We start from the raw sequence: 14,069 nt of genomic DNA on the forward strand, positions 1-14,069 counted from the left end.
AGAGCCCCGCTCCTCCCTGCCCGGCCACCCTGGGCCCTCGTGGCAGGGGACAGGAGGGGGCTCTGTGCCCGCAGGGTTTGTCTTCCCTGCCCAAGGGGCTCTGCCAGAGGCGGGAGCCCTCGGCTGCCTCCGCGCAGCCCACGCGGGGTCACTGCAGCCCGCGCAGCCTGCTCTGCCGAGAACAGCCCTGGGGAGGAGATGCGGGCCGGCCCCGCGCACGGGGGTCACACATTCACCGGGGCAGAGTCCCTGCCCTCCACACCGACGGGCAGCAGGCCAGGCATGAGTTTTCTGCGTCCAGCGCTCCCCATCGCGCTTCATCCTGCTTGTACCTGTTTTTGTCAGAGGCTGCTGGGGGTCCCACAGGTCTGCCTGACCTCCAGGCTGCTCCCAGGGTGGGAGGTGAGTGACTCACCTTGCCAGCATGCCAGCATCACAGCAGCACTCCACATCTGGCTACTTCCTACCTTGAGACAGTTTCTCACCCCCTTCTCTGCCGACCAGAGCACCCCAGACCAGAGGCTGGGAACCAGCTGCAGGTTTCCAGGGAAGTGTGTCCACCCTCAGCCTGTGCCCTTGGCCAGAACAGGCACAGCCCCATCCATGGAGTGGCTGGGAGAGACACACAAACAGGCAGGGCCTTCTACATCAGTGCACCCAGACATCCCTGCTGATTCAGCTGGGAGAAGGGGGCAGGCTGTAGACCCTTCACATCCCCGTCCTTTATGGGGCTGTCTACTTGCAGATGATTGAGATCCTGCTCTACTGGCCTTCCTGTGGTCCCTGGGGCTTTAGAGTCTGGCTAAACTGCCCTGAGAGTGGGGAGATAGCACCCACTGGGGGACACCCAGCCCAATGTTTCCCATTTGCAATTGCAGTGTCCTTGTCTTCCCCAGCAGGAAGGTCATTTCAGGGAAGCTGAACCTCACAGCTGAGGCAATCCAGTAGCTCACTGCCCTCAAAGGAGAGGGTCCTGCTCCCCCTCCACTCCATGCCCTCCACTTTCCTCACCACCTACCCAGTCTCCCCGCTTCCCTGTGATCTGAACAAAGGACCAGACATGGCACAGAAGGGATGGAGGAAATGGGGCTGCAAGTGGAGATGAGATGACATAACCCACTAGTTCTCCTTTGGGAGAAGTCATAGCTTTGCAGACCAGTGTTGAGCTTCTGAACACCTTCGTGGCCTTGGGCCCAAATTCCTGCCAGCCCCCATCCTCTACAGCTGAGGTCACACAGTCCTCCAGCCCTCAGACACAAGCTCCCTTTATGGGAGTAAACACTAAACACTTCAGACAACATGGGATCACTTACTCGGTGACACAGTGGAAGGTCCAGGCAGAGGCCTGGGCAGGATATGCAGGTTCAAACCTTTGTGGCCTGGGCAGAGTCCTCAGCTGGTGCCCCCTCCTTTGGAAGGCACAGTAGAAATGAAAAGTGACTCCATGTGTCCCAAAAGCTTTTCTGCATGGCCACCTGTAAGCAGTCAATGCTGGCAGGGTCCCTCTGTGGTCCACCTCACTCTGAATGCCCGTGCTTTTCCCCGTCCCCTCATCCTGCCTGAGCTCCATTCCCCAGTTGCATCCACACCCAGTTCTCTCCCCCATTAACCATGGCTGACAAATGCTGTGGGAAAACAGGAGCTCTAAAAGCAGCAACGCTGAGCAGCTAAATCAGCTTTCCCCATCTTCCTGCTGGTGAGTGTCCTGCAGACAGTCCCTGGGTGTGCCAGAGCCAGAGCCCTGCCCGGCACAGCCCCCGCTCGGTGCTGCCTCCACGAGCTGCTTGTGCCGAACCTGCTGCACCCCCAGACCATCCAACCAGCGCTGGGGCAGCAGTGGGACAAGGACCCTCCTGTCTCTGCTTGGCCCCTGCCAGGACCCTGCTCCAGCACGGGCCTCCCATGGGGTCACAGCCTCCTTTGGGCATCCACCTGCTCCAGTGTGCGCTCCTCCAGGGCTGCAGGGGGGTCTCTGCACCCCGATGCTCCTCCAGGGCTGCAGGGGGGTCTCTGCACCCCAATGCTCCTCCAGGGCTGCAGGGGGGTCTCTGCACCCCGATGCTCCTCCAGGGCTGCAGGGGGGTCTCTGCACCCTGATGCTCCTCCAGGGCTGCAGGGGCACAGCTGCCTCACCGTGGGCAGCAGCACAGGCTGCAGGGGAACCTCAGCTCTGGTGCCTGGAGCACCTCCTGCCCCTCCTTCTGCAATGACCTCAGCGTCTGCAGAGTTCACATTCTCACTCTGTTGTTCTCGTGCTGCAATTTTTCCTCTGCACAGTAACCTTCTTTCTCTTCTTAAATATGTTACCCCAGAGGCATTACTGTCATTCCTGATGGGCTTGGCCTTGGCCAGCGGTGGGTCTGTCCTGGAGCCAGCTGGCATTGGTGACATGGGGGAAGTTTCTGGCAGCTTCTAACAGAAGCCACCCCTGTAGCCCCCCATGCTACCAAAACCTGGCCACAGAAAGCCAGTGCTGCAGGCATGGTGCCCCTTTGGGACACATCACCCTTCCAGCACTGGCAGCAGGTCATGGACAAGCCTCAGTTGCCTCCTCTCACAGCCAGACAAGTGAGCTGTGTCCCAGCCACCCTCTGGCACAGGGTCCAACTGCACTGCTGGTGGAAGCCCAGAACAAATCACAGGCATGTTCCAAGCCCAGCTGCTGCTCTGGCCATCGCTTTTTTAAGTGATCCAGGTACCAGGCCAAGGGGACTGCACGAGTAAGCCTGAGTCTGAGCATGAGCTGAAGCACTTGGTTTGTGGGCTTTTCTGATTTAGCCAAAATCAGTTCATTTCAAAGCAAAGCTTTGGGGAACACTCAGAAATTGGGCAGCAGATGTACATAGGGAAGGGCTGTGTGAGGCTGTGATGCTCCTCGTCTTCCTTCTGCTCTCACTTGTCCTACAGGCCACCCACCACCCTCTGCCAGCCAGACCTCGGGAAGACCCAGTGATCTGGCCAGCACAGGTGATCTTAAACCACTGCTGTGACAGAGCAGCCCTTGCTGGCTTTGCCTGAAGTGCACCAGCTTTTCCCAGTGCTGACAGGACAGTGACCACCTCCAGAGCACCAGCTGGATCCAGGGCAGGAACTCATCCCCATGTGGCTGCAGCAGCACAGCCAGGCCTGTGCCACAGCCCCACTGCAGTGGGAACCAGCACCAGTCTGGAGCACCAACAGACCAACCCTGCGGCTCCTTGGAGCATGGATGAGGAACGAGAGAATCCTCCAGTCCAGACATAAAAATGTCCCCATCAGGTCAGCCCAAGAGTCCAACTAACCCCATCTCCAGCAGCAGAGACCATGCAGGGGAGGATGCCTGTGTGGTCACGTCCCACAGCCCACCTGCAGCACTCCCAGCTGCTGGAAGAGGGACATGAGTAGAATATCTTAGCTCCAACTGCCCAAAAACTTCTCTCATACCTTTATGACCCTGTAAGGCTCCTGAAGATCCTATGTACAGCAGTATTTTCTTTCATCTGTTTAAACCCAGTCTCTTCCAAGCTTCACTGAGTGTCCCTTAGTAGCTGTCTGAGAGTTAAGAACAACAGAACCAGCCCACGGCATGGTTTCCAAGTGCTTGCTTCATGCTGATTCCAAAATCTTATTCATGGACACTGACATCCAGGCTGAAATATGCAGCTTCAGGCAGATGTAATCATGCTTCAGAAATTCACAAAAAAATCCAGTGCACAAAAAGAACAACCATGGAGATTTTATTTATTACTATTAGAACAGAGAAGAGGCTACTTTACTGATTGGTATTTACAAATCTGTTGGCAAAGAAAATAATATCCAGTGTCCTTTATTAGCCTATTTTACAGCCCTGGCAAGAAGCATTCATTTGTAATAGCAGCAAATGCCTATGGTTTGACTGACTGCTACAGCGAAGTGCAAGGAACAACGGGGGTCACCCACAGGGCCCGGCCCAGGGACAGGCTCTGCAGCCCCATGAGAAGGGCAAGGCCACACGGCCAGGGCAGGACAGACCTCGGGACAGTGGCACAGCTGGTAACCTCTGCTCATGTCTGCAGCTCTGGGGCAGAAGCTCCAGCCCTGGGGAACACACTGTCCAGTGCTGCAGGAGGGCCAGACAAGCCCTGCGGTGTCAGAGCGTGGGACCGGGGCGGGAAACACGCTGGCACATTTCGGGGGTGTGTTTGACAGAGCTAATCCTGACAAGGCAGCAGGATTTCCTGGCCCACAGGACCACAGAGGCATCTGGTGGATGGAGAGGAACCATGACCTTTGTTCAGCTGGGCACAAACTGAATTCCTGCTGTGGAGTTCATCCAAACTCATCCGAATACAGGCTCTGGGAACCCTCTCACACAGAGCCCCAGGCAAGCCAGCAGGCTTGGGGCACTCTGCATGTGGCACCTCTTGCCCACACTGGGTACCCATTCAGGCATCAGCCCTAAACCTCACTGTTGGCAGGGCTCGGCTCCCCACTGCAGTCTGGAGAGGACGATCCCAGGTCCCCACTGGAAAGGGAGAGGGATGCAGAAACACAAATGCAACCTTGGATACTCCTGGCAGCCTTAGCACTGCACCAGTAATCCCAAAACTCGGCTTTTTGTGGCAGAACAGCCTCCAGCAAGAAAAACACCTCAAAGGAAGAGTAACACTAGGATGCCACAGAATTAGGATCTGTTGTTTGGTAAGGAACATATAATAGCATCTGGAGGCTGCGGAGAGATCCATGTGCTGCCTCCAGAGGACAGTGTCTTTGCTGTGCCTCACCTCTGGTGGCACACAGAAAGCCACATGGGTTCAACAGCAGCTGTGAGAACGCTGAGCTGCTGCCTGACGCTACCTCCACTCAGGCTCCACCACATATCAGCTGCTCAACCTGCCTCTTTCCTTCCCCTTCCCTTCCCAACCCCTCTGCAATGCCTGTGGGAATTCAGTGGGAAGAGCACAAGTGCCACAGCTGACTACAGGCAGTACCAGCATTTCACAAGCACACAGCATTGCTGCTGCTCTCAGAGAACAGGAGCACTTCTGACTTTTGGGGTCTTCCCAGCTTTCTTCAGACCTGGGCTGAACCAGGAGGGGGACCAAACTGGTATTCAGTCCCCAGCAGAGCAGTCTGGGAAGGATGTGCTATCAGGAAGGGGTGCTGGAGCCACAGACGCTGCTCTGAGCGTGGGTTCTGATGCTCTCAGTAAAGCTGGTGTCAGCTCATGCTGTCCTTAGCAAAAAGGAGCTGCAAGGCTGCTGGGGTCACCCCTGCAGAGGATATGGCCCTTGTGAGAAGGATGCCACAGCGGTTGTTTACCTGTCAGGTGCATGGCCTTCTCTTTGTGCCCAGCCCTGTGGCGTGGGTGGGTGCTCAGCACAGCGCTGGTCCCACGTGTTGCTGCACACCTCTGCAGCTCTCTGAAGGTGAAGGGGATGCTGTGGATCTGGCCTGCCAGAGCTCCCAAGTAGAGAATGTCTGACCATCCAGCCCCCAGCAGCAGCAGCTCAAAGACCTCCTCTCCCTGGGCTGCAGTGTGCTTCCACTGACCACGACAGCCCGAGGGACTTTTCTGCCTCAGCAAATCCCCTGCACCTCCACAGCCCTCCAGCCGACAGTCTGTAGAGGTGAACCAGGCTGCCCCCATAGCAGGAGGATTATCCCCAGTGAGGCAGCATCTCCCTCAGGACCAGCTCCAGCTCATGCCACAGCACAGGAGTGATGTCCTCCTACCTGAAGCCAACTGTGCCTCCAGAAGGGAAATGGAGACTCTCGTTGCCCCGTGTAGCGGTCCCTCACAGATGTCACAGCCTTTTCACTGAGCAACCAGTCTTGTGGCTCCCAGGAGGAGGGTTGCCCCCCTCTGACACACACTGGAAGGCCAGGAACCGCTGACCCTGACCTGGTATGTCCAAGGACTTCCTGGTGCTGACAGAACTGAGCCTTCCAGGAACGTCCAGTCCTTGTGGTCGTATGCCGGGAGATGCTCAAGGGCTAACCCAGGGCGTGACAACAGCAAGGACAATGGAAGAAAACTACGTGGAGGGGAGAAGATTTAGGGTACCCAGCAACTCCCCAGAGCAATGTGTGAACCAGGGGCCAGCGGCTCAGACCAGCCCTTTGATGAAGCTCGTGTCCAAGTGCACGATGAGCATGCGGAGGAAGGACATTTCCTTGCGCGTGTTCTCGAAGATGACGCGGGGGTCGTCGGACTGGCAGCGCAGGCAGTTGGGGGCCATCACCATGGCCAGGTTATTCACATCCATTTTTGTTCTGCCCACGTTTGACGGCTGAGCAAAGATCTGCAGAGAGCAAGAAGACATTCAGCTGGAACAAGAGAAAAGGGCAACAAAGTCCAAACAGGCACGCGAAGGAGCAAGGAGAGCAGAGATGGGGCCTGCCTTAAGGACAGTGCCCCAACAGCCACGCATGCCCAGGGGGAGAGCACTGTGCTCTGACACAGCTGACAGCCTCGGCAGGCAGGGAACGGGCCCCGGGCTCTACGGCATCAGGAGCAGGGTTTATTGCTCCCAAAAGGGACAAGGCCAGCAGGGCTCTCCCCCTGAAGCCCACCTTAAATACAGATAGGAGGTCCTAAAACCCTGCCAATGGCCCAGCACAGCTGCCCCAGACCCCTGGCCAGCAGGGCTGTGGGGGCTGCCTACCTGCAGGAAGTGGATGAGGTAACACAGCACCAGCCTGTTGAGCTCTGGCAAAAGCTGCACCACGGCCACGGCAGCGTCGGGGTTCTCGTAGTTGCTGATACACTCTTTGTAGAACTGCTGGGGAATCACAGGCTCCTCCAGCTCCCGATACCAGAGCTTGAGGAGAGAGGCTGGGCAGAAAGAAGGTGCATTAGAACAGCTCTGGTCACTTCCTCACCCCCTTTGGGGGCAAACTTGGCAGTGAGACAGAGAGCAGAGATGGGATTTTGTGCTTGTGATGCTTCACCTTATTTCGGTCTTGGCTCTGAAACATTCAGACAGCCAAACTAGCCAGTTATTGGGAAACATTGGCTTCTACCTGCCTGCTCCTCCAGGAAGCAGCTCTGGGGCTGCCTAAAGGAGAGGACAATGAGACCTGAAGGACTCCCACTGCTCTGCCCAGCTTGCACAGCCTCACTGCACCAGAGCCAGAGGTTCTTCCCCATTCCCACTGTTTCCTCTATGGGCAGTGTTTGGAAAGGCAGTGAAAGGGCCCAACATGAAATCCCAGTCAGTACAGCCAGCCTGTGTACACAGCCCCAAGCAGCAGCACACCCCCTGCTCCTGCCCCTGCCCCTCCACAGCCACGGCCATGCCAGAAGACTCCTGCCACACTGCTGTACCTGGGATGTTGGGGTCACTCAGACTGCTCGGGATCCTCCACTGATCCACCTGCAATTTCAATGCATTCACTTCATCTATGTCACCAGGTATCCTGCAAACAGAGACACAGCAAAGGTGATTTTGAGAGCGAGCTGGGCCATGTGCTCGGTGTGGCAGCTGCCCAGGTGTGGCTCCCAGGCTGCTCCTGAGGCCTTGGGGAGAAGGGACCAGGCACCAGCAGCAGCTACAGCAGCAGTTCCTCAGAGAGAAGGGGGTGCCTGCTTTTACACACAGTCTTAAAGTCGGGGTAGAAGCAACACTTGTCTCCTTCCCACTAGGTCAGAATCAACTCTTGTTGTCCTCATGAGGGATTGCTGTCTGTTACCAGGCCTCTCTGCAGCATGTTCAGACCAAAGATGAGCAGCATCTCTGGCTAAATATACCAAGACATTAGAAATCCTTACAAGGCAAAGTTGAGCCTTTTGCTGCCTACCTTAAACCATGTTTAGCTACTGAAAAACTAATACAAATCTTAGATACAAATCAAAACCACACACAGAAAAACCCCAAACAAATACCAAACTCCAAGCAGAATGCCCCGTGCTCACCACACAGATTGTGCCTCTCTCGACTCCCCCTGTCTTGTGCAACACCAGGGCTGATGTGCTGCACTGGATGAGGTGCCCTGCTGGGACCCCAGAGCTCCTCCCTCCCCTGAGCCGGCCAACCACCACTGCTGCATCTGATGAGAACTCACTGCCTTGCCTTTGGGTGAGGTGTTCCCTCTGTTAACACATGCAAACAGGCTAATGCTACTTCAAGAGGTGATTCCTGAACTTGGGGAAGGTTGGATTTTGTCCAATCCACAGCAAAGTGCTGTTTTCAGGGAAGAGGAAGCACGTGGAGGTCAATCTTTATTCCTTGGCTTTGAGGACTGACATGTGGGTGGCTCAAAAGTAACACAGTGCCCCAGAAGCTCACCTGAAAATCCCCTCCGTCTGTTCCCCTCCCAGGGCCAGGACCTGCTGTGACAGCTGTGTCTGCACCCAGGGCAGCTTGTTCCCTGGGTACATGTCCTGCTGGCGCAGCATGATCTCCTCCAGGGAGCTGCCGAAGAGCGACGGGGTCAGGATGGCGTTCCTGGCGTGTGTGATCTCCTCCACTGTGGGTTTGCGGAGGCCCTGAGGACAGAGAAGAGCTCAGAGCAGCTGTGGCACAGCCAGACTCAGGGAATCAGGGTCCTAGAGACGGGGAGTAACCAGGACAGAGCAGAATGCCCACACATGTGGTCACCTCGCCAGCCTCCTGGCAGCATGGCTCTCGTTCTACAGCTTCCACTTCCTAACATCAAGAGTTGCTCTACTCATCAGGCCCAAGAGGAGCAGAGGAGACCACTTTGGAGAGTTCTGGGTGGTTCTGCAGGGATTCTGTTGCTGTGTTTCACAGAGTGAGGGGACTGCTCCACCTGGTCTGGGAGGCAGGATGGAGCCTGGCCTGCCTCTGGCCGCAGGGAGGTAGGAGAGGGCATCTGTGACCTGACGAGTGCCTGGCCAAGGGACAGCTGAAAAACAGTCCTTGGGAGAAGGGAATTCCAGGTATTTCCAACTCCAGCAAAAGCTTTGCTCTCAGAGTGCTAAAACTTTTTGAAAAGCAGGCGGTGGTACCTGTCCCTTCTGGCAGACACCAACACTTGAGAGGGGCTTTGAATCTCCGGTGGCAGCAGTTCGGAGGAGTGCAGAGCTGGCACAGGGGGCAGAGCTGGCACAGGGGACAGAGCTGGCACAGGGGGCAGAGCTGGCACAGGGGGACAGAGCTGGCACAGGGGGCAGGTTGCCCAGCACGATGGCCTTTGGCAGTGACCCTGCAGCCAAGAGGGAGGCACAACAGGGGGAAGTTCCCACCAAGCCCTCGGGGGAAGCAGTGGCCAGGGCTGCAGTTGTGTGCCCTGTGTGTCTGGAGGCTTCCTGTCCTGCCCCTGCCAGGACACCAGGAGCCTTCACCCCTCCCGAGATATTTCAGCTATTTGCTCGCTGTACACGAAGTCCAGATGGCAGGGAGGCCCCAGAGGGATTTGCAGAAATAAAAGATGACCAGATCTGGCTCAGGGACCTAGAACGGGCAGGCTGAGGCCACCTGCCAGCTTTCACAGCCACACAGAGAATCGTGCAGAGGGAAGGGAGGAGGATTTTTAGATAACACAGAGCACAGAGGCTCCCATTCAGACATCTCTGCTGTGTGACTGTTTGAACTGGGAATGAATAACTCTGCAGTAAACCAGCTGGAAGACCCAGCCCATGCAAGCTCTCAGTGGCAAAGGGAGAATCTTCCCTCACCTGAAGAAACCAAGTGATGGGCGTCCTTTGCACAGACAGTTCCTCTTACCCCGAAGATAAGTACGTGTTGGGTTTGTCTCTGTCCTCAAGGCCAGGGAGCACCCAGCCATGCAGTTGCCAGCATGGCAGGCACTGCCTGCCAGGAGGATGATGGGACCTGGGCACAGCCTTCTCCCAGATGTGCATGGGGAGATGCACCCTGAGCAAACCTCCCCCACTCGCTCTGTCTGCATCTCCCAGCACTGGGTCAGTGGTGACCTGAGCCCTGGAGTGAGTGCTCAGGGACCCGGGCAGCAGAGTGCCCCGGGCAGCCCCCGGGCCCTGCTCACCTTTTTGCCTCCAGTGACGGCCACTTTCTGGAGTTTCCGGTAGCAGTACTTGGCATAAGTGCTAATGGGCAGACCTAGAGGGAAAGAGGAACGAGTGGTCAGCCCACAGCACCATGTACCCACCACCCCAGAGCCCTCCAGAGAGCTCCAGCACAGCAGCTCAGACTGGCACAAGCAGCCCTCTCCATGTGTGGCAGGGCAGGGCTGCTGGAACCTCGCACTGAGCGCCCCGAAGCCTCCCAGCCCCATGGCAGGCAGGGTCAGTGCCAGCCGGGGTTTGGGCCTCCTTGGTCAAGGCTGGTAGCTCTGCCCCTCCCAGCCCCACTCCTGCAGATCTCCACCTCCCTCACAGGAGCCAGTCCTGACTCAGGGCACGGCTGCCCCTCAGCGTTCACAGCCTGGGCACACACACGCCTGAGTCCTGCCCGCTGGCACAGCCAGGGCAAGTGCCTCACAGACACAGGGCCAGGTAATTACATCCTCCCAGACCAAAGCCACAGAGCACACAGTCAGCCTTCTGCCAGGGGAGGTTATAAAGTGTTTTAAACCAATTGCTTATGATCCAAGAACTTCAGTTCCTTGGCTAGTGGGAGAGGAGCAGCAGAGAAAGCTGTGTGCGGCCAGAGAGGCAGCACCACTACCTAGAGTGACCTCAGGACACAGGGAGAGGTGTGGGGAGGTGGCAGGGTGTCAGCACCCCCAGGACATGCAGAAGGCTTCCTCATGCTCCTGCCTGCAGCCTCCTCAAACCCTTGGCCTGTGGGGCTCAGGGGTGCTCTGCGAGATGGGGAAAATGGGACACACCAGGGCCTGGGAACTGCACCTCCAAAGCTGCTGTCCTCCACAAGAGTGCCTGCTCTGGCTGTGCTTGGTTCAGTGAACTCTGAGGGCGAGCGCAGGCAGGATTCACAGAGCTAATCCCCCCGTGACACCAAGAGAAATGTTTGCAATGACAGAGTACTGATTGCTGGGAGAGTTTTTCCAAAACCATTGGCCTTTTGTTCTTGTTCAAGTAAAACCCAAACTGCTTTGCTGAAAGCAGTGAATAGATCTGCCCTATTTGATTCCCTGCCAGGCCCAAAGCTTGCAGCAGAGTTCAAAATACTCGTGGCTTTGAAAATCTACATTCTGGTCAGATGCTGCGTGTTTCAGATCAGCCTTTCACACACCCTAAGGCTTAGGTAAGCTGGTTGGGAACTTGGAGGTCCTCAAAACCCCTCAGTGCAGAAGGAGGACAAGCTCTTCCCAAGCAGAGCAACAATTCCCAAAGGTGAGAGATATATTGTCCCTCATTCTCCTCTCAGCCATCAGACAAGCCACAGTCCTTGGCTCCTCATGATGAAAGAAGCACCCCCTGCCTCCACCAATCTGCCTCACAGCTGGAGCAGCCTCTCCCCACTGCCGGAGCCACGCCAGAGGAGGTACAGCAGCACTCCCATCTCCCACAGGCAATGGGAAGGAAAGCCAGCTTTAAGAATTTCTCTCTCAGGAATATCTAAAGCAAAATATTCACTGTAAGCAAAAATCTTACTAATCCCAGGCATGATTTACACTGGGAATGTCTAAGGACTAAAGCAAACAATCCCAATGAGCTGCTCTGTGGTGCTTCACCATCCCAGGTTCCAGCTGCTGCTGTCAGATGTGAGACACACCCTGAAGCGAGGTGTCACCCTTTACAGAGGGGATGGGAAAAAGGCTGGACTCTGTCTCTGCATCCCAGCAATTATGCAGGAGGCAGCACATTCAAAACTAATAATAGGAAATGTTTTCTCACACTGTAATTAGACCATGAAACCCATAATCACCCCAAAAGCTTAACAAGGTGTGCAGAGGAACTGGTGTCTTGCAGAGCCTGATGCGTGGGCAGCAGACACGTTTGCTTGAAGCCTGTTTCATACTTTCCCAGGAAGCTCCCTGGTCCTGGGAACAGCCTAAAACATCCAGCACTTTCTGCAGCGAGGCCTCCTGCTCAACGTGACGACCGAGCTGCAGCCTCTGACCCAAAGGGGCCTGTTGGGGCCACACGTGAGGCCAACCAAGTGTGAGGCAACTGAAAAACAGACTTGCTGCGTGCACGAGAGGCTGGAGGAGACACTGCCCACAGAGCTGAATGGCCAAGAAAGCAGCAGAGCCCTGAGGAACAGGGTGAGCAGCACTGGCCCTGGTGAGCACAGAGGCCATGAGGCCTCCCTGCCCCGGCTCAGCGTTCCCGGCTCCGGGGCACGTGCAGGGTGGGATGGACAGCAGAGACGTGGAGAGGCCAGGAGGCACACAGTGAGCTGCTGACAGGAACATGTGGGAGAGGAGCAGAACTTAGCCTCAGCTTTTCCAAACCAGCAACCTGCCCCAACCATCTGGTGCTTTTGGAATGCTCAGCCAGTGCCCAGCTCCTGGCACTGAGCTCTTCGCACACGGCCTGGTGTCCCAACACATGGGGCAGGAACCCCCCAACGCCCCAGCTCATGCCCCGTGGTGCAGGGCCAGGCAGCCTTGTCTGCACCACTTGGAAGGGGCTAATCCTGAAGGCAATTCCACTTCTGTGAGCACATCATGAATCTGAGAAATCAAAGATGATCTGTTATTTCGTGTGGTACCACAGTAGCCTCAGGAGCTCAGGAACAGAAAACTACTAACAGCCCACACAGTGAAAAACAGTTTTCAAGGGAAAATATTTTTCCGTGTGCCAGCCTAAAAACACATGTGAAGAGCATCTTAAAGAATCTCTCCTCTTACAACAAGTTAAAATCCCAACACATGCAGGAACATACCTTCTGCAACAGACTAGAATGCTTTCCTGCCAAAAAATGTCTTAAAAATGCATCAAATAGGACCTGCCTATGGGACATGTATTTTAGCACAGGAAGAAGTTGTTGTCTGGATATTTTTCTGATCTATCACGGCCTCTTGGACCTCAGCCAGAGGCAGGGTCTGAGACCAGGATCCTGTCTTACTGTGCTCTTTAGCACAGGGGGAGGTGCCCCCAAGCAGCTCAGCTGGGCTTGGCACCAGCAGTGCTGCTCTCCTGGCTGAGATCTGCCCAGGCACCCCCATTTTACAGCACTGTTTTAGCTGCTTTTCCTCACACCACCAAGTGCCTCCTTCTGCATCCCAGCAATGCTCCTCCATCACCATTCCTTACGTGGGAAATGCCATATTCAGCAGCCCAAAGGGCCGGATGAGCCAGCAGCCTGCACCTGTCACCAGGATAAAAAACAGATACAGGATGTCTGAAAAATGAGTCTTCCCCTTCCAAAGTCTCCTGGCTAACAGCAGGTGGGCAATACCCTGAGGCAATGCTGCATCTGGACCATTAACCAGCAGCAGACAGACTTCCCTTCTTAGAATTTGTCCCATTTCTTCCTAAGCCTCTTTATGCTCCCAACCTGCTTTGCTGACCCTTCAAGATTTCATTCTGTGCTTCAGGACAGTGTGCTCTGGACCCTGCTGCCCAACACCAAAACCAGGCAGCCTCCAGCTCTGCTGCTTCCAAAAACAGTGAGAAATTTTCTTCTTGCTTTCCCCAGGTGACCTAAAGTTTCTTTCAGCCCATCGACCTTCTCCCCTCTTCCCTCCTCCAGGTGACACCTCCTGTGTCACCTCCTGCCACACTCACGAGTCTCAGAGGGACCCTGGGCAGCAGATGCAGGGTGGGCACAGCACAACACAGTTGAGGGCTGCTTTGTTCTCTGTCCTTTTCCTACAAGATCCTCTGTTTGGTCTCTGACCTCTTCCCAGCACTGTGCATGTGTTTCTGGAAATTCATATATGAGCTGCAAAATGTCCTTCCCTCCTCTGAAGGGCTCCAGCGGGGCCTGCTGCTGCACGTGCACTCAGAGACCTCTGCCTCATGTAAAACCCTGCTTCTGGGGACACAGTTTTCTCTGCTGCTTGATGGCTCTGTTACTCACCCTCACCAGATCCCTCTGCACCTTTCACTTCTACAGTCCTGAATAATTTTGTATCAACACTGAGTTGCCAGCTCATGATTCGTCTCCTTGTATAAACCCAAAGCCCAGCTTACATTCCTGCAGGATCAGCAGACAATCCTCCTTCTGAAAACACAGCATTTATTTCTACCTGTTATTCTTCTGCCTTTCAATGGGTTATTGATGCATGAAAAGATCTCACACTACCTTCAT

At 55.6% G+C, this 14,069-nt stretch overlaps 1 protein-coding gene across 3 annotated transcripts in view; it reads right to left on the bottom strand.

The window, feature by feature from the left end:
* Nucleotides 1-3,684: 3,684 nt before the first annotated feature.
* The window catches only part of LOC127478095 (rho GTPase-activating protein 39-like), a 55,783-nt gene continuing 45,398 nt past the window's right edge, over nucleotides 3,685-14,069 (bottom strand). For all 3 annotated transcript variants that reach the window (XM_051803308.1, XM_051803307.1, XM_051803309.1), the window contains 5 exons: nucleotides 9,931-10,004; nucleotides 8,250-8,449; nucleotides 7,289-7,380; nucleotides 6,627-6,796; nucleotides 3,685-6,263 (listed from right to left, as the gene is read on the bottom strand). In XM_051803308.1, coding sequence (XP_051659268.1) covers nucleotides 6,069-6,263; nucleotides 6,627-6,796; nucleotides 7,289-7,380; nucleotides 8,250-8,449; nucleotides 9,931-10,004 — 731 coding nt within the window. In that variant the 3' untranslated portion in view covers nucleotides 3,685-6,068. The remainder of the gene's footprint in view (nucleotides 6,264-6,626; nucleotides 6,797-7,288; nucleotides 7,381-8,249; nucleotides 8,450-9,930; nucleotides 10,005-14,069) is intronic.

Source organism: Manacus candei, unplaced genomic scaffold (assembly GCF_025592945.1).
Source record: "Manacus candei isolate 608988 ecotype Guabito, Panama unplaced genomic scaffold, ASM2559294v1 h1tg000057l, whole genome shotgun sequence".
NCBI classification, from domain to species: domain Eukaryota; kingdom Metazoa; phylum Chordata; class Aves; order Passeriformes; family Pipridae; genus Manacus; species Manacus candei.